Source organism: Triticum urartu, chromosome 5, assembly GCF_003073215.2.
Source record: "Triticum urartu cultivar G1812 chromosome 5, Tu2.1, whole genome shotgun sequence".
Lineage (NCBI taxonomy): Eukaryota > Viridiplantae > Streptophyta > Magnoliopsida > Poales > Poaceae > Triticum > Triticum urartu.
Window position 1 is genome coordinate 431,574,719 of NC_053026.1, and position 22,743 is coordinate 431,597,461.

The 22,743-nt window shown below is 45.4% G+C and overlaps 1 protein-coding gene across 1 annotated transcript; it reads left to right on the forward strand.

The window, feature by feature from the left end:
* The first annotated feature begins 810 nt into the window (after positions 1–810).
* Positions 811–1,478, forward strand: LOC125509547 (probable calcium-binding protein CML15). The gene has a single exon (XM_048674534.1). It carries the CDS (start codon positions 913–915, stop codon positions 1,201–1,203), a length of 291 nt encoding a protein of 96 aa, XP_048530491.1. The 5' UTR covers positions 811–912; the 3' UTR covers positions 1,204–1,478.
* The last annotated feature ends 21,265 nt before the right edge of the window (positions 1,479–22,743 follow it).

The window sequence follows — 22,743 nt, forward strand, 5'->3', positions numbered from 1 at the left end:
AATTATGGAACTTTTGACTGGTGGGAAAAACTTGAACCATTTACTTTTAGCAGATATTATTTTGTGTGGTATTATACTGTTTAGTGCTAGTTGAGTTACGCTTAAGCACACAAATTATTACCCCAAAGCTGGAAAACCATAGGTGGTTTTATTTTTGACTTCGTCGCAACAAGCAAAAACACAACGGATTATAACTTGCCATTTCCGTCGGCGACATGAAGAAACTGATGCACACCACTACAAGATTGGACAATTCTAGACGCGTGTACAATAATTTCAGGCCTAAGCGTCGCATCCTGTTCCGTCTCTAAATATCATATCATGTCCAACCTTTCATTGTAGAAATTCGATGAGGAAGTTGCCCCTCGAATATTCCCACATTGGGTGGCACTGCTTGGCCCGTGGAGCTGTACACGATTCTTAATTCATCACCAATCACCGAAATGCATCTCCAGCTTTTGCTCCATACGTTTCCTTTCTCCCTCGAGCCACTTGGTGCAGATTCTTACGCCTTTCAACGAGCATCCCCATAATAGATGGCCCAATTAAAACAGCACCAAATTTACATGTTCGTCGACAACGAGTATCTATCCTATCATCAATCGTCAAGATATGTAGAGTATTTCTCAAAAAAAAAAATCCAAGATATATAGAGTACCAAAAAGAAAATGAAGATAAGTGGAGAATCTACACCGCGTGATGAATAAGCTATGCTGCAGGTAGGGTCCGAACCGTGAAAAACGTAACCAGCACGAACACGTCACCGGCGGTGTAATGGTGCAGGCCGCGCTTATATAAGAGCTTTACGGCCGAACAGGCAGCTGCACATTCAGAGAGATACATAAATTCATACATCCACGGCCAAGGTAGCTCTCGTCGGAGCAAGGAAGGCCGGAGACTGATCAGTTTGATATGGCGATCAGGAACGTGACGGCGGCGACAAGGTCGCTGGACGGGGACATGACGGTGGACGAGTTCAAGGAGTGGCTCCGGCGGTTCGACGTGGACCGCGACGGCCGCATCAGCCGCGACGAGCTGCGGTGCGCGATGCGCACCATCCGGACGCGCTTCTCGGGGTACAAGAGCAAGCGCGGCATCGAGTATGCCGACGCCGACGGCGACGGCTACGTCGACGACGGCGAGGTGGACGGACTCATCGAGTACGCGCAGAAGAGCCTCGGGCTCAGGATCGTCGCCTACTAGAGAGGAGTCAAGCTAGGTCTATCAAGCGAAGCTAGCTCCATGCATGCTACCTGCTAGAATAAGCGCTGATCTATCGTTTGCCACCCTGTACCTTTGCTTTCTTGTCTACTTATTAGCTAATCTGTGCACCGACGTGTGCGTTTGTGATCTATCATGATGTATTTGGAGCGTGTGGCACAGGCGGCCGGCAGGCTCGCCTTTGCCTATTTCTTGCCACGGTTACCGTCGATGTTAATTTGCCCTCTATGAGAGAAACTGAAAATATGTTCTTGTCAGTCTGGCGCCCGTTTATTTTTAGTGATCTGGTCTGTAAGATGCATCGATCGTCTTACATTTCTCCGAAGGCCGGCAATTAGTAAGGGCAACTCTAACCGAACCCTCAAAAAACTTTAACTCCACAAAAAAATCCATTTTAAGTAGAACTTTTTCTTTCCATTTTCTGTAGTTAAGCGGTTAACTTCTGAAAAAAAAATGAGGAATTAAGCCTCAAAAGTTATCCCTCTTGCTTAAATTTGAGCAGCCGCCTCCACTTCTTACTAAAAATTTCCCGCTCCTCCTCGAACAACCCCCCCCCCCCCCAGTGCACAACACCTCCCCAGCGACCGGCGTGACCATGCGTGCTCCAGCAAGATTCCAGTGAGACTCACGGAGATTTCGCAGAAGTTTTCCTCGATTTCTCCTCTATCACCCCAAGACATGACAGCGCTCCCTCCCGTCGTCCCCGGCCAAGATGGCAGGCACAACATCACCTAGATCACTACACGCACTTACTCCCTCCATTTACTTATACAAGGCCACTAAAGAATATACATTTTGCATTTTTTTAAAAGGAAGATGTACCCTCGGCCTCTACATTTGGGCGATGCATGCAATCATTTTACTAATTATTCACAAAACCCTTACAAGGTAATACATCAGTAAGCATGAAGTCACCATCTTGACAACATATGTCGCTACTTCTATCCCCGTGATGAAGGGGTGCCGAATGTCCGAGCCTAATACCAAACAGACATTGCACCAACACCTAACACCTAATGTCGGATGCCCCATCCAAGCCACAATACTTGGACTGGGTAAAAATTAATCGAGACCACCAACAATAATCGAGGCAAAAATTAATGATGTTTCCTCATGCTAGCAACTTGTTTAATATTTGCATGCATGTAGTCATAATGACACTCATCTACTTCTTTCATTCAGTTTTCTTGCATGCATGTGATGTCTTAATGATCACAGTAAACGAGAAAAAAATTTGGTTGCAAAACATGTATTAAATATTTACCTTCCTATCTGTAATTTGATTTTGCGGCCTTGTATATAAAAATGAAGGAAGTATTACAAAGAAGCGCCTACAAAGAACATGTCTGTCAACCCCATCATTGATTCCGACAAATCGTGGTGTCTCGGATCACACCATCGTGTCACTAGAAGAGTGAAGAGGAGAAAAACCCAATCAGACGAAGAAGTGCGTAAATCGTGGTGCACGGAGGATGAATTTTGCCGACTTTCTCGACTCCTTCCTCGCACACGTATGCCACGCTTGGTGAGTCTCCGTCAAATTGCTTTTTGTAGATCATCTACCCTAGGTCCTAGCTAACTCCAGGACATCATCTACTGCCTAGAAATCATCGTTTGTTGTGTGGAAGGAAGAAGAAGAGGAAGGGATACTTTTATGTGGGGTATACTTTGTTTGAGGGTTCGGTTAGCTCCACAAGTTTTTGAACTCATATTTGAGGAGTTAAGATTTGAGGACTTAAATTTTGAGGGTTCGGTTAGAGATGCCCTAATGATATTAAACTGTGTACAAGTAATATAACCAAATTTGCATGCTGGGATTTCTAGCTAGAGGGGGGTCTCTCCGGTTCATGCAACAGAATATTTTTTTTCCCTTCAAACCGAAGCATTTCTATTGGAATTTCTAATATGTCGCTCATATGCCCCATAAAAGAGTTAGTAAACTCCGGCCTGTGCAAGTAAGATTAACACAACCTCCACATGCAGAACCAAAATGCTTTGGGAACGAAGAAGCAGGACTCTCAAAATGCAACTGCGATGCAAAGACTAGACACTACCTGTTAGAGTTGTGTCGAATATTTGTGTACAAAGTAAGTTACGCATGTGTCGGCGTCCAGGGCGACCGGCTGTGGTATTGTAGGGGTGTCATAGGGAGGAGCGCCTATAGTCAAGCCGGCCCCGGGGATGTAGCCACACCGGTGAACCTCGTTAACAAATCTCGGTGTCGTGCCTCGTTTGATTGCTTGGTCCTCAGATGATCGACGACATGCCTCGAATTTATTCTAACAAGTAATATCATGAACAAGGTTGAAAAGGTCTGAGAGGCGATTGAGGTTGATATAGAGGAGGAAGGAAGCATTGACATAAATCTGCAAGAGCGATCGCGATACGGGAGTGTTCCTCGGCGAGTTGTGATCAAAGATGCAAAATTGTTCGTGTTTTGATCTTCAAGCAGCAATCGGACGCAGCAGGTCGGCGACTCGTGGCACGTAGTCACGAAACCTCGGACGAGATCGATCTGGAAGCAAGCAGCGGCGGAAACTGCTACGGTTGCATGGCTACAAACTGCGGTCGGTAGGCAGGACGTGCGGTGATTGGCCGGCTAACTGATCGGGCGAGCGTCAAGCGGCGAACGCGAGTTGCGGCAGCAGCAACGTGGCACGTGGCAGATGGTGGCCCAAGGCCCTGGTGTGGATGGCTGAGCGGCCGTGTAGAGGCTAGATGCATACGGTGCGAGGAGTATGTAGTACGAGATTTGTTATTGGAAAAAAAAGATCGAGTCTCAAGAGGAGCCGTGTTCTCCTCGTCTCTGTGGCCAAGACCTGCACGCTGGTTAATAGCAGCGGCAGCAGCCGGCAAGGGAGACAAAGGCACGAGAGGCAGCAGATCAGTCAGCGGAGAAAAATCCATTCATACGTACACCCTCTGTTTTTTACTAAATCAGCGACGAATAATATAGAATAGAGGGAGTATACATTAGAAAGCACAGACTTGACAAAGCAAAGCTAGCATCAGATATTGAGCCAGGAGCATATCATGTGAAAGACCAAGTTTGTTTGGATTTTGCTATTAGTACATCGGGGTGTACCTCATCAGGTTTTGCTCATATGCTTGGGGCATTGCGGTGGAAGCTCGATAATTTTTCGTTGGGTCTGTCATACGAAGAGTCATGGCGTCAACAGGTATCATGTTTGAGGTGGAGAAGTTCAACGAGACATAAAACCTTGGGTTATGATAAACAAGGGTGAAAAATTTGTTGGCACAACATGGATGCTTGAAGGCGTTGCAGGAAGTCATGTCAGCTAAGATGGAATTATCATGTGATGGATGGAAATTCGTGAAAGATGATCTGGGAGCCTGGTCGGACTAGACAGTCTGACGGATCGACGGGGATGTCGGTTGGTACAGAAGACGATGGTGAGATCGGCGACGGCGACATATGAGCGAGATGCTAATGGTGACCGACTTCTGGGTGTGGAAACACGTGGCGCAGGCCTGAAGGCTTGTGTGGCTTCGACAAGACTACGGCACGGGGTTGATTCAAGATGATGCACATGTGAGCTTGAAGTCGACGGGGCACGAGGGTGGACTGATCATCTACCATGGAGTCATATTGAAGGTGGAGCTGGATTGAGGGGCTACGGTGTAAGTGCACAGAGAGTCGAAGCCTATTCAGTAGAAAAAAGCAAGTGACATGCAGTTCAGACTGGAGCCCAGTGGTCTAATGAAAGTGTGAAACTCATCATCGGTCGATGATGATCGGTGGTACTCTGCAGTGGGGGTTGAGTGGTGTGGATTTGCGACCCTTGAGACACGACCAGGACAATGGAGACTCGACGCGGTAATAGCAGCGAGGCGTGCAGTATGCACGGGGCATGGAGACGGGCCAGAGCTCTGGTGGTCATACATGTGGTGAGACAACTGCGGATTTGACTCGGGATGACTAAAAGCAACGGTGAAATTTCTTCAATTTTTAAAAAGGCGGTCAAGAAAGGAGCGGTGATGTTGAGTTCAGATAACTCTTATGTGTGACACTCAATACGTGGGTTGTTCACTTTCACGCAGGTCAGTGATCAGTGTGTGATGGCGTTGGACTGTTACTTTGAAAGTTGGGAGCGCAAACTAGAGTAATGTGGAACTTGATTTCGCTCCAACATTGACGGTGGTCAAGAAAAGAAGGGATTACAAGTTGTAGGTAGAGTTATATGGAGTCTTTGGAATAGAAGTGGAACTTACAGGGTAAACTCAAGTCCAATATACATGAAGACGCATTGATGAATTCTTGATGGTGGAGAATATTCACCAAGATGGAGTTTGTTAGAGTTATGTCAAATATTGTGTACAAAGTAGGTTACAGTTGGACTTGTAGTTGTATTGTGTTTAGATAGGACATGGAGTCGTATCCAACTAGGACACTTGTATTCTAGGCCTCTCATATATAGCGGGGTAGACACACGATATAACTTATGTTGACATAATAGCACAGAAACGCAAAAGGAGCCGACGGCATGTGCCGGCGTCCAGGGCGAACGGGTGTTGTATTGTAATGGTGTCATGGGGAGGAGTATCCATAGTCAAGCCCGAAGATGTAGCCACATCAATGAACCTCATTAACAAATCTTGATGTTGTGCCTTATATAATTACTTGGTCCTCAGATGATCAACAACATGCCTCGAATTTATTCTAACATTACTTATGATGGATAAAGGTTCGGACGACCGTATGTGAAAGTGTATGCATGAGTATATAATCTAGACAGGAGACTCATTTTTTCTCTTATAAAAAAAGACATAATTTCTACATAGCTATAATGACCCGTAGAGAGCGGCTGCTCAAACCAGGATAAGTGCCCTTAACAAGTTAATCCCCCTAAACCAAATACTATACGTATTATTGACATTACATAGGGGTATTAGTTAAATGCCACCAGGACTATGTGCCACACGGCGCTATTAAAATGACAGGCGAGGAATAAATGTTTAATGGACACATGGTGATCGCAAAAACAACATTTTGGACTATGAGACCAATTTAGATTACGCAATAGGTTATATGCAACCTACTTCTTCGTTCCTAAATATTCCCTCCATACCTAAATATATGATGTTTTGGTAGGCTATCGAGGGAGTACATGCCATTTAAAAAAACCATATGCAACCAAACTTGGTGACACATCTACCACGGCACACCTCAAAACACAAATCTTGGGGGTCTGTGTTGAAAATTCTCCATATATAGGTCTTTGTTGTCATTTGCTCTTAGAGCTGTACAAAGGTGGTTGTTATCGAAGAAGGCATGAATAGATGACATATTTGAAGTGGCATGACTAGATGGTGTATTTGAGTAGGTAGGAATAGATGTTGTATTAGAGGGTTATTCCATCTCATTTTGCTACTTTGGAGAACTCAAATTAAATTGGGAGGTAAAGTATCCCATATCCAAAACTCAAGGGGGGTAAAAATGACGTTTCTCTTGTTTTCCTTAGTGAAATTTGTGTATCACAAAAGGGCTCATATAAGTGCCTAGTTTCATGGGGAAGGTTTTTCATCTCACAAACACAATATGGCTTATATTTCATAATGCGATAAGTGGATACAAATAGATAGTGGGGTATCAAATTCATAAACATTAAACAATCCTAAACAAATAGAAAAGTACAACTAAGACCCTTAGACTCAATATTCTTCTCAAAGAACCAACCAAATTCGGTGTCACTCTATCGCCATAGCTTCCGTCATTGATGGATGATATTGAGAAATTTCCCAATGAAATACATGCAAAGACATCTATAGGGACAAATCTCGTTGAATCACCACAATAGTAGACCATCCGCAATGGTATATTATCGTATGAGATAGAGATTGGCAATCACACCAAGAACATTGCAGGAAGCACTACCTCGATCTAGGTGAAAAAAATGGTTTGTCGATGAAGGCAAGACTATCGCCGATGGTTCCCATATAGAAGCATTGACAAACACCAAGATGAACCGACCAATTGTCCATCAAAGGTCATCGAGGAAAAAAACTCCCAATCTCCTCAACAAAGCCTCATGAAGTGTTGCCAAGACAGATAAGAGCCGGATCAACACAACAACATTATAGCGTCGCCGCTACACATAAAATTCAAATGAAAACTCTTCCTACGCACCAGGAACAAAGACCTGAGGTTTCCTCAGCTCGTGTCGCGTAACCGGTGGTTGAGTGGAAGAGTAGAAGTCACTGACAAAAATCCTTGCTTTGGGAATCATACCCTACCGCCATAGATGGATCTGTGGTTTTTTTCCTAGTGACATATTAAACGCTCATTGGCTTTTAAACACCTCAACCATGATGTGCAAATAACCAGAGTATAACATGGACTATTTAATGGATTTTTTAAGCCCGACAAAATACTTACTTGCCCTTTTCTACCGTAATTTCACTCTTCTCAACTTATTATTCTAATTCTTTTTATATCTTTCATTTTTGGCCTTTTTATTTTATCTTCTGAAATATATATTTTGTAGTTCTTTTTTTACCTATTAAACATTTTTACCTATTTTTTTGGCTTGAGACAACTAGCACGAAATGCAGTAGGCAACTATCAACACATCTACTCCCTCCACTCTAAATTAATACTCCTTTGTAACTTAATTAAGTCATTATTGACATTGTAATGGTGTCAAAGAAGTCTTATATTAAGTTACAAAGGGAGTCATTTGACGTAGCAGCTGCCACCCCGCCTCCGGTGATGGTTCTTCTCGGACTAACGAGCACTCGATGGCTAAGGCTATGCGTCGACAAGCTACGTGCAATTTTGACACCACGCCAGGTATTTCAGTCAATAAGTCTTTACTTTCATTTTTAGATTCTTGCATCTCATCTAGCTTAATGAATACTGGAGTCGTTATGGGAAATAATTTAGATGATGTGCATGTTTTGGTGGGGGCGCTAAAATAGATGGAGATCGAATGTTTAAAGGTTTCTCCTAGGTGTTTGAGCACTCCACCTAACCCTGACACTAAGGAGGAGGATGAGACAGATGCCACATATGTTGCTCCATTTATCTCACACTTGCATTGGTGATGTTATGGAGGTTGGATTGGATGATGCAATACCAGGGTCCATGTTTTGCCACTTCACAACGTCTTTGCGTGAATCCAAATCCCAACCCCCCAAAAGAAACAGAAACCGTCAAAGAAGGCGAAGGTTTCTGCTACCTCTTTTAGCACTGCGTTGGTTTTCCCCGAAGAGGAAGGGATGATGCAGCAAAGTAGCGTAAGTATTTCCCTCAGTTTTTGAGAACCAAGGTATCAATCCAGTAGGAGGCTACGCGCGAGTCCGTCGCACCTGCACAAAACAAATAAATCCTCGCAACCAATGCAAATAGGGGTTGTCAATCCCTATAGGGCCACTTACGAGAGTGAGATCTGATAGATATGATAAGATAATATTTTTGGTATTTTTATGATAAAGATGCAAAGTAAAATAAAGGCAAAGTAAATAACTAAGTAGTAGGAGATTGATATGATAAAGATAGACCCAAGGGCCATAGGTTTCACTAGTGGCTTCTCTCGAGAGCATAAGTATTCTATGGTGGATGAACAAATTACTGTTGAGCAATTGACAGAATTGAGCATAGTTATGAGAATATCTAGGTATGATCATGTATATAGACATCACGTCTGAGACAAGTAGACCGACTCCTGCCTGCATCTACTACTATTAATCCACACATCGACCACTATCCAACATGCATCTAGAGTATTAAGTTCATAAGAACAGAGTAACGCCTTAAGCAAGATGACATGATGTAGAGGGATAAATTCATGCAATATGATAAAAAAAAAACCATCTTGTTATCCTCGATGGCAACAATACAATACGTGCCTTATATGATGCAACTAGAAGGTTTTGTCGATCCTAAAGGTGCTAACAAAGTGAGCAAGCTCCAGCGATCCATCTATGGACCGGTGCAAGTGTAACATCCCAAATTTTCAATTTGGAATGTTATACACTAGATCATCATTGCATATCATATTTATTGCATTTTGGTTGATCCAAGGGCCATAGGTTTCACTAGTGGCTTCTCTCGAGAGCATAAGTATTCTATGGTGGATGAACAAATTACTGTTGAGCAATTGACAGAATTGAGCATAGTTATGAGAATATCTAGGTATGATCATGTATATAGGCATCACGTCCGAGCCAAGTAGACCGACTCCTGCCTACATCTACTACTATTACTCCACTCATCGACCGTTATCCAGCATGCATCTAGAGTATTAAGTTAAAAACAAAGTAACGCCTTAAGCAAGATGACATGATGTAGAGGGATAGACTCAAGCAATATGAAGAAAACCTCATCTTGTTATCCTCGATGGCAACAATATAATACGTGCCTTGCTGCCCTTACTGCCACCGGGAAAGGACACCGCAAGATTGAACCCAAAGCTAAGCACTTCTCCCATTGCAAGAAAGATCAATCTAGTAGGCCAAACCAAACTGATAATTCGAAAAGACTTGGAAAGATAACCAATCATACATAAAAGAATTCAGAGAAGATTCAAATATTATTCATAGATAGACTTGATCATAAACCCACAATTCATCGGTCTCAACAAACACACCGCAAAAAGAAGATTACACCGAATAGTTCTCCATAAGAGAGGGGGAGAACATTGTATTGAGATCCAAAAAGAGAGAAGAAGCCATCTAGCTACTAACTATGGACCCGTAGGTCTGAAGTAAACTACTCACACTTTATCGGAGAGGCTATGGTGTTGATGTAGAAGCCCTCCGTGATCGATGCCCCCTCCGGCGGAGCTCCGGAGCAGGCCCCGAGATGGGATCTCGTGGATACAGAAAGTTACGGCGGTGGAATTAGGGTTTTGGGTCCGTATCTGATCGTTTGGGGGTACGTGGGTATATATAGGAGGAAGAAGTACGTCGGTGTAGCAATAGGGGGCCCACGAGGGTGGGGGCGCGCCTGGTAGGGTAGGGCGCGCCCCTACCTCGTGGCCTCCTGTTACGTGCCTTGACGTAGGGTCCAAGTCTCCCGAGTTGTATTCAATGAGAAAATCACGTTCCCGAAGGTTTCATTCCGTTTGGACTCCGTTTGATATTCCTTTTCTTCAAAACCCTAAAACAGGCAAAAAACAACAATTCTGGGCTGGGCCTCTGGTTAATAGGTTAGTCCCAAAAATAATATAAAAGTGGATAGTAAAGCCCAATAATGTCCAAAACAGTAGATAATATAGCATGGAGCAATCAAAAATTATAGATACGTTGGAGACGTATCAAGCATCCCCAAGCTTAATTCCTGCTCGTCCTCGAGTAGGTAAATGACAAAAACAGAATTTTTGATGCGGAGTGCTACTTGGCATAATTTTAATGTAATTCTTCTTAATTGTGGTGCAAATATTCAGATCCGAAAGATTCAAGACAAAAGTTCATATTGACATAGAAAATAATAATACTTCAAGCATACTAACAAAGCAATTATGTCTTCTGAAAATAACATGGCTAAAGAAAGTTATCCCTACAAAATCATATAGTCTGGCTATGCTCTATCTTCACCACAAAAAATATTTAAATCATGCACAACCCCGATGACAAACCAAGCAATTGTTTCATACTTTTGACATTCTCAAAACTTTTTCAATCTTCACGCATGTAACACCCCGGATGTGATTTACCTAATATGTAATCCAACTCTTGCCGTTTCCGGCGTTAAGTTATTTTATTTTCTCGGGTTTGGGTTTTTGTCTCCGTGTGTTGTTGTCGTTGTCATGCATCTCATATCATGTCATCATGTGCATTGCATTTGCATACGTGTTCATCTCATGCATCCGAGCTTTTTCCTCGTTGTCCGTTTTGCATTCCAGCGCTCCGTTCTCCTCCGGTGGTCATTTATACCTTCTTTTCGTGTGTGGGGATTAAACATTTCTAGATTGGACCGAGACTTGCCAAGTGGCCTTGGTTTACTACCGGTAGACCGCCTGTCAAGTTTCGTACCATTTGGACTTCGTTTGATGCTCCAACGGTTAACCGAGGGACCAAGAAGGCCTCGTGTGTGTTGCAGCCCAACACCTCTTCAATTTGGCCCAAAACCCACCAAAACCCTCTCCAAAACCCAACGATCGCGTGGCCGAAAACAGCACCTCATTTGGACACTCCTAGCTCCCTCTATGCCTATAAATACACCCCCTCCGAAATTCTCGGTTCCCCTCTTCCGAAACCCTAGTCGCCTCCCACCTCTCGCCGCCGGACGCGTCCGCTCGGGATAGACACGTCCGACCCAGCCGCCGCCGCCACGTGTCCGCCTCCCACTCGCCGCCGCCCGCGCCCACTTCAACCGCGCCGCCACCCAGCGCGGGCCCGCCGGGGCCCAAGGCCAGCCCCCGCGGCCCAGATCCGGGCGCCGCTCCGCGCCTTCGCCCCGCCGCCACCATCCTCCACTCCGGCGCCGACAGCTGCCATCGATGCCTGAGCTCCGGCGAGCTCCGGCTCCGCCGCTCCGCCGCGCCGCTCCATCCCGCCGGCCGCAGCACCACGCCGCCCCGGCGAGCTCCCTCACCGGTCGGCCCCTCCTCCCATCAAGTCCCTCTTTGGCGACCACCCTCGCAAGATCCAGCGACCTCAAGCTCCAAGTCCGATGAACCTCGAAGTCCGCGCGTGAACAGTGTTTTCAGATCCAGATCCGGACGGTTGACTTTCCTCCCAAAACCCTAATTATTTTGCTATGTTCATCGTACCATAACTTTGCGTCCGTAGATCTGTTTTGGGCGTGTAGCATATCAAAATGTTCGTCTCAGAGAGTATATCATTTCATATCATTGCATCATTTTCATTTGAGTTCATATTGATGCCCTAAATGCTGTTGGAAGAGTGCTATTTGAGTTAATTGCCAGATCTGCTGCTCCAATTAGCTATTTGTCATTTTTGCCATGATTATTGTGTGCATGATATACCCCTGAGATCTTCATGCGTTTTGTTATATGCTTTGCCATCTTTCCAGAGGTGCCATCCATGTATTTTTGTGATGTGTGTGGTGACTAGCACAAGCTTGCAAAGTGGTGCATTCGTTAATGCTGATTTCAGGGACTTAGCAATTCCACTAAGTCCTTGATCAGTTTTTATCAATATGCCATATGTTCATGTTGTTTCCTAGTGATCCGTGCCTCTTTTGAGGATGATCAGTAATGATGATTTGTTAATCTTTTGGTGATCTATCCATCCATTTCTTTGTTTGCAATTATGGAGCAACCTAGCTTGAGTCCATCGAGCTCTACTTTTGCTATTTCGTGAATCTGGGCAGATTGTCTACTTGTTAGCGATTTTGCCGAGGATGTTGTAGTTGATCCGTGCATGCTATGTTATTGTTCTTGCCATGTCTAGCCTGTATAATATGTATTCTTGATGGGTGTATGCTTAGGTTGTCATGACATGCTCTGTAGTGAGTGCATCGAGCTCGTAAACATGCCTACTTGATATCTGATTTGCATGTTCCAGTTTTTCACTAAGTCTGTGATCTGATTATGTTTTTGCCATGTTCACATGCTTGCAATTGTATTTTCTGATCCCTTTGGGCTTGAGGTCACTAAGGGACTTTTGTTAAGATCTTTGAGTAGCTCCATGCCATGCCTTGCTTTGCCATGTCAAGTTCCTATAGCATATAGTTTTCATGCTCCTAATTGTGCTACCTGATCTGAAATTCCTGACAAGTGTTAATTTCACTAAGTCTGAAATCTGTTTACCAATTTCACTTTTGCCATGCTTGTTTGAACCTGTTAATGGATGAATTGGCCATAGCTCAGTGTTCATCTTTTGTTAAGCTTCATAAATGGATACCTTCCAGGTATTTTGTTTCCATGTTTGGGTGTTGTAGCATGTTTAACTTGTTGCATTTAGATGGCTACTTGCTGTTTATCGCAGACCGGTGTCATATTTGTTTTGCTTGCCATTTCCAAACCGTGCATCCGATTCCGGCGTTCTTTATATCGATTTCAACCGAAATCACCTCAAATTTCCAGTGGCACACTTGCATTTCCAAGTTGAGGCCAGGTTCAATCATTCCTTGTCAAATCTTGCATATGCATCACATATCGCATCCCGCATAGCATACCAGGTTTGCATCATGTTGTTTGAGTTTGCACGTGGTTGATTGTGTTCCTTTTGCTTGTTTGTCTTGTTTGGGTAGAGCCGGGAGATGAGTTCGCTAATGAGGAGCCCGTTGAGTTTGCTTTCGAGGATCCAGTCAACTCTGATAACTTTGCAGGCAAGATGATCATACCCTTGAAATCACTTCTATCTTTGCTTTGCTAGATGCTCGCTCTTTTGCTATGCCTATGCTACGATGCCTACCACTTGCTTATCATGCCTCCCAAATTGCCATGTCAAACCTCTAACCCACCATGTCCTAGCAAACCGTTGATTGACTATGTTACCGCTTTGCTCAGCCCTTCTTATAGCGTTGCTAGTTGAAGGTGAAGATTGAAGACCGTTCCTTGTTGGAACATCATTTTCTTGTTGGGATATCATTATATTATCTTGTTATCTCAATGCATCTATATACTTGGTAAAGGGTGGAAGGCTCGGCCTTTTGCCTAGTGTTTTGTTCCACTCTTGCCGCCCTAGTTTCCGTCATACCGGTGTTATGTTCCCGGATTTTGCGTTCCTTACGCGGTTGGGTAATAATGGGAACCCCTTGACAGTTCGTCTTGATTTAAAACTCCTCCAGCAATGCCCAACCTTGGTTTTACCATTTGCCACCTAGCCTCTTTTTCCCTTGGGTTTCCGGAGCCCAAGGGTCATCTTATTTAAACCCCCCCCCCGGGCCAGTGCTCCTCTGAGTGTTGGTCCGAACTGGGCAGCCTGCGGGGCCACCTCGGGGCAACTTGAGGGTTGGTTTTACTCGTAGCTTGACCTATCTGAGTGTGCCCTGAGAACGAGATATGTGCAGCTCCTATCGGGATTTGTCGGCACATTCGGGCGGTGTTGCTGGTTTAGTTTTTCCTTGTCGAAATGTCTTGTAACCAGGATTCCGAGTCTGATCGGGTCTTCCCGCTAGAAGGAATATCCTTCGTTGACCGTGAGAGCTTGTCATGGGCTAAGTTGGGACTCCCCTGCAGGGTTTTGAACTTTCGAAAGCCGTGCCCGCGGTTATGGGCAGATGGGAATTTGTTAATGTCCGGTTGTTGATAACTTGAACCTTAACTTAATGAAAATGAATCAACTGTGTGTGTTACCGTGATGGTCTCTTCTCGGCGGAGTCCGGGAAGTGAACACGGTGTTGGAGTAATGCTTGCGCAGGTTGTTCTCTAGTTATTCGTTCGTGTTTTGCCTTCTCTTCTCGCTCTCTTTTGCGAACAGGTTAGCCACCATATATGCTAGTCGCTTGCTGCAGCTCCACATATTACGTTGCCTTACCTTTAAGCTTAAATAGTCTTGATCGCGAGGGTGCGAGATTGCTGAGTCCCTGTGGCTCAAAGATTACTTCCAAACCAGATGCAGGGCCTGATGACTCTGTTCCAGATGATGCGCTTGAGCTCAAGTGGGAGTTCGACGAGGACTCACGCCGTTACTATGTGTCTTTCCCTGATGATCAGTAGCGGTGCCCAGTTGGGGCGATCAGGACCGTGTCGCATGTTGGGTTGATCTTTTATTTTGGCACCGTAGTCGGGCCATGAGTGATTGGATGATGTAATGCTATTTATGTACTTTGTTTGACGTGGCGAGTGTAAGCCAACTATGTACCTTCCCCTTTTATTATCTATATTACACGGGATGTTGTGAAGATTGACTTACTTGCGACATTGATTTCAATGCGGTTATGCCTCTAAGTCGTGCTTCGACACATAGGAGATATAGCCGCATCGAGGGCGTTACAAATTGGTAATCAGAGCCTTCCCTGACCTTAGGAGCCCCCACTGCTTGATCGTTTTTAGCAGCCGTTGTTGAGTCTAGAAAAATGTTTTGAGTCATTTAGGAATTATATATCGGAGAGTTTAGGAATTCTTTTTACTCCCCAGTCTCTTCATTGCTCTGGTAAGGCATCCTGACGTAGAGTTTTGACTCTTCTCTTCTCAAATTTCACTAAAAAATTTTAGGATCACGCGGGTATCTTGGAATCGTTCCGATTGATTTGTGACGAGAACATTGTTCTTGGTGCCTCCTGTCATTTAGGGGTTGTGGCAGTGTCCCGGGGAGTTGAGCTCCGAGGTGTTGTCGTCACAATTTTATCGTTGCAGTTCTGGAATACCTGAGTTTAGTTCGCCGACATCGAAAATCTCTTTTATGCAGTTGTTGGTGAGATAACCTCGACGCCACCCAGTACTGGGGCGGGAGTTCGGGAGTATTGCCATAACTTGTATAACGGATGCTTTTCGAAGGTTGAGGTAGATGGTTTCCGAAGTTTTTTCTCGGTTATGTGTTGAAAGATGGATACAGCTGGATGTAGGATTTGCTAGATTTGGATGAGATATTATGCTTCCCCTGTATCCCCAACACCTGATTGCATAACCGGAAAGGTTCGGGAGTTTCATAGGTGGGAATTCTTGTAGCTCTAGTTCTTCTTCCACGGATATTTGGTTTGAGATTGGGATTTCTTACCGAGTATTCGTTCTTGTTCCGTACCTTGTTGATTTATTCCTCTACCTAAATTCTAAGTGGCTTCTCAATTTATGGATATGTGACCATTTCAAGTGGAATGCATTCGTTCTTATGTTCGGATGTGAAGACTATATGTTGCAATTTCAACCCACTTGATTCAGCTTCAATTTTATCTGTCAATGTGCTAACGGATGTCACCCTCTTTAGGATGGCTCCCGCTAAGAGCAGCAATCAGAATCAGAATCAGGATCCGCCACCACCTCCTCCTCCTCCGGAGGCATGGCAAGCTGTGATGGCTGCTACCAATGCAAACACGCATTTGATCATGCAAATTCTTCAAGAGCGCAACCAAGCGAACCAAGGAAACCAAGGCAACAATCAGAATCACTTTGCTACACTCAACCAGTTCCTTGCTAACCAGCCAAAGACCTTCAGCAATTGTGTTGAGGCAACTGATGCTGACGATTGGCTTGTGGACTTGTGCAAGCATTTCGAGTGCAGTAACGTCAGGCCTGAGGACTTTGTCAAGTTCGCTTCCTTCCAACTCAAAGACCAAGCTGCATAATGGTTCCAGCAGTACAAGGATTCCAGAGGAGGCCGTGTGATTACCTGGGATGAATTCCGTCAAGACTTCAAAGCTCATCATATCCCTCAGAGCGTGGTTGAAAGCAAGCGTGAGGAATTCCACAACCTGAAGCAAGGCTCTTTGTCTGTCTACGACTACAACAAGTTGTTTCAGAAGCTTGCCCGCTTTGCTAAGCAGGACGTCCCTGACGAGAAGAGCATGATATACCAGTTTAGGGGTGGTCTCAGAGAAGAAATCCAGCTAGCTCTTGTTCTCTTTGAGCCCTTGAGGTACGATGAGTTCTACAACATGGCATTGAAGCAAGAGGCTGCTCAACTGAAGTGTGATGCTTCCAAGAAGCGAGTCAGAGATGCTACTCCTTCTTCCTCTACTCAAGTGGCCAAGCAGCAGAAGTATTGGCTTCCTCCTCCTCCGTTCCGTCAGCCATATCAGCAGAAGAGCAAAGGTGGCAGTGGATCGTCCCCCCCCCCCCAACCCCGCCTTTAGAACAAGACTTCGTCTCAAGCTCCAAGATCGAGTGCTCCGTATCACCGTCCACTTTCAGAGGTCACGTGCAACAAGTGCCAACAAAAGGGTCACTATGCCAACAAATGCTTCAACCAGAGGCGTCTCCCTCCTCCTCCTCCTGTGAGATCGTCAAGTACAGTTGTGGTCAAGCATAACCCCAAGTACGCCAAGGTCAACATGGTGAATGCAGCTCAGGCGGAGGACTCGTCAGATGTCATCATGGGTAACCTTCCTGTTAACGATATTCCTGCAAGAGTTCTTTTTAACACTAGTGCATCGCATTGTTTCATGTCAAAGCCATTTTTTACCAAGCATGAATTCGTTTCTTCTTATTTGGGCAAACAAATGGATATCGTTTCTCCTGGCAAACGCTTGAGTGCAAGTCTGGAGGTTCCAGATGTTACTATCACTTTGGGCGACTACAAGTTCCTTTCTTCTCCAATGGTCCTTAGTAACTCGGATATTGATCTTATTCTCGGAATGGACTGGCTTTCTAAGCACAAGGCGCATCTTGATTGTGCTGCCAGGCAGATTCAATTGACTCATTCGTCTGAGGATGTAATTGTCTTTGCCGCTCGTGATCCATCCGTCTGTTTTCTCTCAATGAGAAGGGTGAACTGGATGCTATCTCGCAAATTCCAGTCGTTTGCGAATATCAAGACATCTTTCCAAAAGAGCTTCCAGGAATGCCTCCGCACCGGCCAATTGAATTCGTCATCGATCTTGAGCCTGGCACGGAACCTGTTTGTAAGCGTCCTTACAAGCTCAGACCTGAAGAGTTGAAGGAGCTGAAGAAGCAACTCGATATTCAAGAGCGGATGGGTCTCATTCGACCTAGTTCCTCTCCGTGGGGTTGTGGTGTACTCTTTGTGAAGAAGAAGGATGGAACAAACCGACTTTGTGTTGACTACCATCCATTGAACAAGAAGACTATCAAGAACAAGTACCCACTTCCCAACATCAACGAGCTGTTCGAACTACTCAAAGGTGCCCAAGTATTCTCCAAGCTTGATCTCCGTATGGGTTATCATCAGATTCGAATCCGTGAGCAAGATATTCCCAAGATGGCTTTCAGAACAAGCTATGGTTCATATGAATACACTGTCATGTCTTTTGGCCTCGTCAACGCTCCTCCGACTTTCTCTCGCATGATGAACTTCATCTTCAACGCCTACACAAATGACTTCGTTTTGGTCTATGTCGACGACATTCTAGTCTTTTCGAAGAACAAGGAAGATGATGCCAAGCACTTGCGTTTGGTACTCGATAAGCTCAGGGAACACCAGTTCTACGCCAAGTTCTCAAAGTGCGAATTTTGGCTCGATGAGGTTCTTTATCTTGGGCATATCATCTCTGCCAAGGGCATTGCGGTGAATCCTGAGAAGGTGTCTGCAATTGTGAATTGGGAACCACCTCAGAACGTGAAGCAACTCCGTAGCTTCCTCGGTCTCGCAAGCTACTGTCGAAGGTTCGTTGAGAACTTTTCAAAGATCGCGAAGCCTCTTTCAAACCTTCTCCAGAAGCACGTCAAGTACGTTTGGTCTCCGGAATGTGACATCGCTTTCAACACTTTGAAAGAGAAATTGGTCACTGCTCCAGTTCTGACTCCTCCTGATGAATCCAAACCGTTCGAGGTCTTCTGCGATGCCTCTCTCCAAGGTCTTGGTGCAGTGTTGATGCAAGAGAAGAAAGTTGTGGCTTATACCTCTCGCCAGTTGAAGCCCAACGAGAAGAAATACCCCACTCATGACCTCGAGTTGGCGGCAGTTGTGCATGCTCTTTTGACTTGGAGACATCTCTTATTGGGAAGAAAAGTGGACATCTTCACTGACCACAAGAGTCTCAAGTACATCTTCACTCAGTCTAATCTCAACCTCAGGCAGACTCGATGGGTCAAAATGATTCAAGAGTATAATCCGGGTATCGAGTATACTCCAGGCAAGGCTAATGTGATTGCTGACGCATTGAGGAGGAAGGCTTACTGCAACATTCTGATTCTCAAGCCTTATCAACCCGAGCTTTGTGAAGCTTTCCGCAAACTCAATCTGCAAGTTGTTCCTCAAGGTTTCCTCGCCAACCTTCAAGTCTCTCCTACCTTGGAAGACCAATTCGCGCGGCTCAGCTTCTTGATGCTATGGTGAAGAAGGTGAAGATTGGGATTGCCAAGAGCCAACCCAAGTACAAGTGCTACCGCCTTGATGACAAGGATACTCTCTTCTTCTAGGATCGTATTGTTGTGCCCAAAGGTGATCTTCGTAAAGTGATCATGAATGAGGCTCACAATTCACTCCTCTCCATCCACCCTGGGAGCACGAAGATGTATCAGGACCTCAAGCAGGCTTATTGGTGGACTCAAATGAAGCGCGAGATTGCTCAGTTCGTGAATGAGTGTGATGTCTGCAGAAGAGTGAAGGCAGAACACCAAAGGCCAGCGGGACTCCTCCAACCTCTTACCATTCCAGAATGGAAGTTTGATCACATTGAGATGGACTTCGTGACGGGGTTTCCAAAGTCCAAGCATGGCAATGATGCTATATTCGTTGTCATCGACAAACTCACTAAAGTGGCTCACTTTCTGCCTATCAAAGAGTCTATCACTGCAGCTCAATTGGCGGAGCTGTATACCTCTCGGATTGTCTCTCTGCACGGTATTCCATAGGTGATCTCTTCAGACCGTGGCAACATCTTTACCTCCAAGTTTTGGGATTCTTTTCAGAAGGCCATGGGCGCCAACATCCGCTTCAGCACAGCTTCCATCCGCAAACTAGCGGTCAAGTCGAGCTTGTCAACCAGATTCTTGAAGATATGCTCAGGGCTTGTGTGATCTCCTTCGGCATGAAGTGGGAAGATTGTCTTCCATATGCGGAATTCTCCTACAACAACAGTTTTCAAGCAAGTTCGGGCAAGGCCCCATTCGAAATTCTGTATGGTAGGAAGTGTCGTACCCCTTTCAACTAGTCTGAAACCGGTGAGCGTTAACTTCTTGGAAATGACTTAATCACAGAGGCAGAGGAAATGTGCAAAGTCATTCGAGATAACCTCAAAGCAGCGCAATCGCGCCAGAAGAGCTACTATGATACTAAGCACCGTGATTTGGCTTTGAGATCGGAGATCATGTTTACCTCTGCGTCTCTCCAATGAAAGGTACTCGTCGCTTCGGTATCAAAGGGAAGCTTGCCCCTAGATATGTGGGACCTTTCAAGATCATCAGCAAGAGAGGCGATCTTGCCTATCAACTCGAGCTTCCTTCAAACTTTGCAAATGTGCATGACGTGTTCCATGTCTCTCAGCTCCACAAGTGCTTCAAGACTCCTGACCGCACCATCAACTTCGAAGACATTGATCTCCAAGAAGATCTCTCTTATCGTGAGCACCCCGTTGCTATTCTTGAAGAGAATGAACGCAAGACTCGCAATAAGTCAATCAAATTCCTCAAAGTCAAGTGGTCACACCATTCCGACTGTGAAGCCACCTGGGAACGCGAGGATCACCTCCGTTCTAAGTACCCGGCGTTATTTCAGTCCTAGATCTCGAGATGAGATCCTTCCATAGTGGTGGAGTGTTGTAACACCCCGGATGTGATTTACCTAATATGTAATCCAACTCTTGCCATTTCCGGCGTTAAGTTATTTTATTTTCTCGGGTTTGGGTTTTTGTCTCCGTGTGTTGTTGTCGTTGTCATGCATCTCATATCATGTCATCATGTGCATTGCATTTGCATACGTGTTCGTCTCATGCATCCGAGCCTTTTCCCCGTTGTCCGTTTTGCATTCCGGCGCTCCGTTCTCCTCCGGTGGTCATTTCTACCTTCTTTTCGTGTGTGGGGATTAAACATTTTCGGATTGGACCGAGACTTGCCAAGTGGCCTTGGTTACTACCGGTAGACCGCATGTCAAGTTTCGTACCATTTGGACTTCGTTTGATGCTCCAACGGTTAACCGAGGGACCGAGAAGGCCTCGTGAGTGTTGCAGCCCAACACCCCTTCAATTTGGCCCAAAACCCACCAAAACCCTCTCCATCATCTAGAGCGTTCGATCACGATCGCGTAGCCGAAAACCGCACCTCATTTGGACACTCCTAGCTCCCTCTATGCCTAGAAATACACCCCCTCCGAAATTCTCAGTTCCCCTCTTCCGAAACCCTAGTCGCCTCCCACCTCTCGTCGCCGGACGCGTCCGCTTGGGCCGGACACGTTCGACCCAGCCGCCGCCGCCACGTGTCCGCCTCCCACTCGCCGCCGCCCGCGCCCACTACAACCGCGTCGCCACCCTGCGCGGGCCCACCGGGGCCCAAGGCCGGCCCCCGCGGCCCAGATCCGGGCGCCGCCCCGCCGCCGCCATCCTCCACTCCGGCGCCGACAGCCGCTATCGACGCCTGGGCTCCGGCGAGCTCCGGCTCCGGCTCCGCAGCGCCACTCCATCCCGCCGGCCGCCGCACCACGCCGCCCCAGCGAGCTCCCTCACCGGTCGGCCCCTCCTCCCCTCAAGTCCCTCTCCGGCGACCTCCCTCGCAAGATCCAGCGACCTCAAGCTCCAAGTCCGGCGAACCTCGAAGTCCGCGTGTGAACAGTGTTTTCAGATCCAGATCCGGACGGTTGACTTTCCTCCCGAAACCCTAATTATTTTGCTATGTTCATCGTACCATAACTTTGCGTCCGTAGATCTGTTTTGGGCGTGTAGCATATCAAAATGTTCGTCTCAGAGAGTAAATCATTTCATCTCATTACATCATTTTCATTTGAGTTCATATTGATGCCCTAAATGCTGTTGGAAGAGTGCTATTTGAGTTAATTGCCAGATCTGCTGCTCCAATTAGCTATTTGTCATTTTTGCCATGATTATTGTGTGCATGATATACCCCTGAGCTCTTCATGAGTTTTGTTATATGCTTTTCCATCTTTCCAGAGGTGCCATCCATGTATTTTTGTGATGTGTGTGGTGACTAGCACAAGCTTGCAAAGTGGTGCATTCGTTAATGTTGATTTCAGGGACTTAGCAATTCCACTAAGTCCTTGATCAGTTTTTATCAATATGCCATATGTTCATGTTGTTTCCTAGTGATCCGTGCCTCTTTTGAGGATGATCGGTAAGGATGATTTGTTAATCTTGTGGTTCTCTATCCATCCTTGTCTTTGTTTGAAATTATGGAGCAACCTAGCTTGAGTCAATCGAGCTCTACTTTTGCTATTTCGTGAATCTGGGCAGATTGTCTACTTATTAGCGATTTTGCCGAGGATGTTGTAGTTGATCCGTGCATGCTATGTTATTGTTCTTGCCATGTCTAGCCTGTATAATGTGTATTCTTGATGGGTGTATGCTTAGGTTGTCATGACATGCTCTGTAGTGAGTGCATCGAGCTCGTAAACATGCCTACTTGATATCTGATTTGCATGTTCCAGTTTTTCACTAAGTCTGTGATCTGATTATGTTTTTGCCATGTTCACATGCTTGCAATTGTATTTTCTGATCCCTTTGGGCTTGAGGTCACTAAGGGACTTTTGTTAAGATCTTTGAGTAGCTCCATGCCATGCCTTGCTTTGCCATGTCAAGTTCCTATAGCATATAGTTTTCATGCTCCTAATTGTGCTACCTGATCTGAAATTCCTGACAAGTGTTAATTTCACTAAGTCTGAAATCTGTTTACCAATTTCACTTTTGCCATGCTTGTTTGAACCTGTTAATGGATGAATTGGCCATAGCTCAGTGTTCATCTTTTGTTAAGCTTCATAAATGGATACCTTCCAGGTATTTTGTTTCCATGTTTGGGTGTTGTAGCATGTTTAACTTGTTGCATTTAGATGGCTACTTGCTGTTTATCGCAGACCGGTGTCATATTT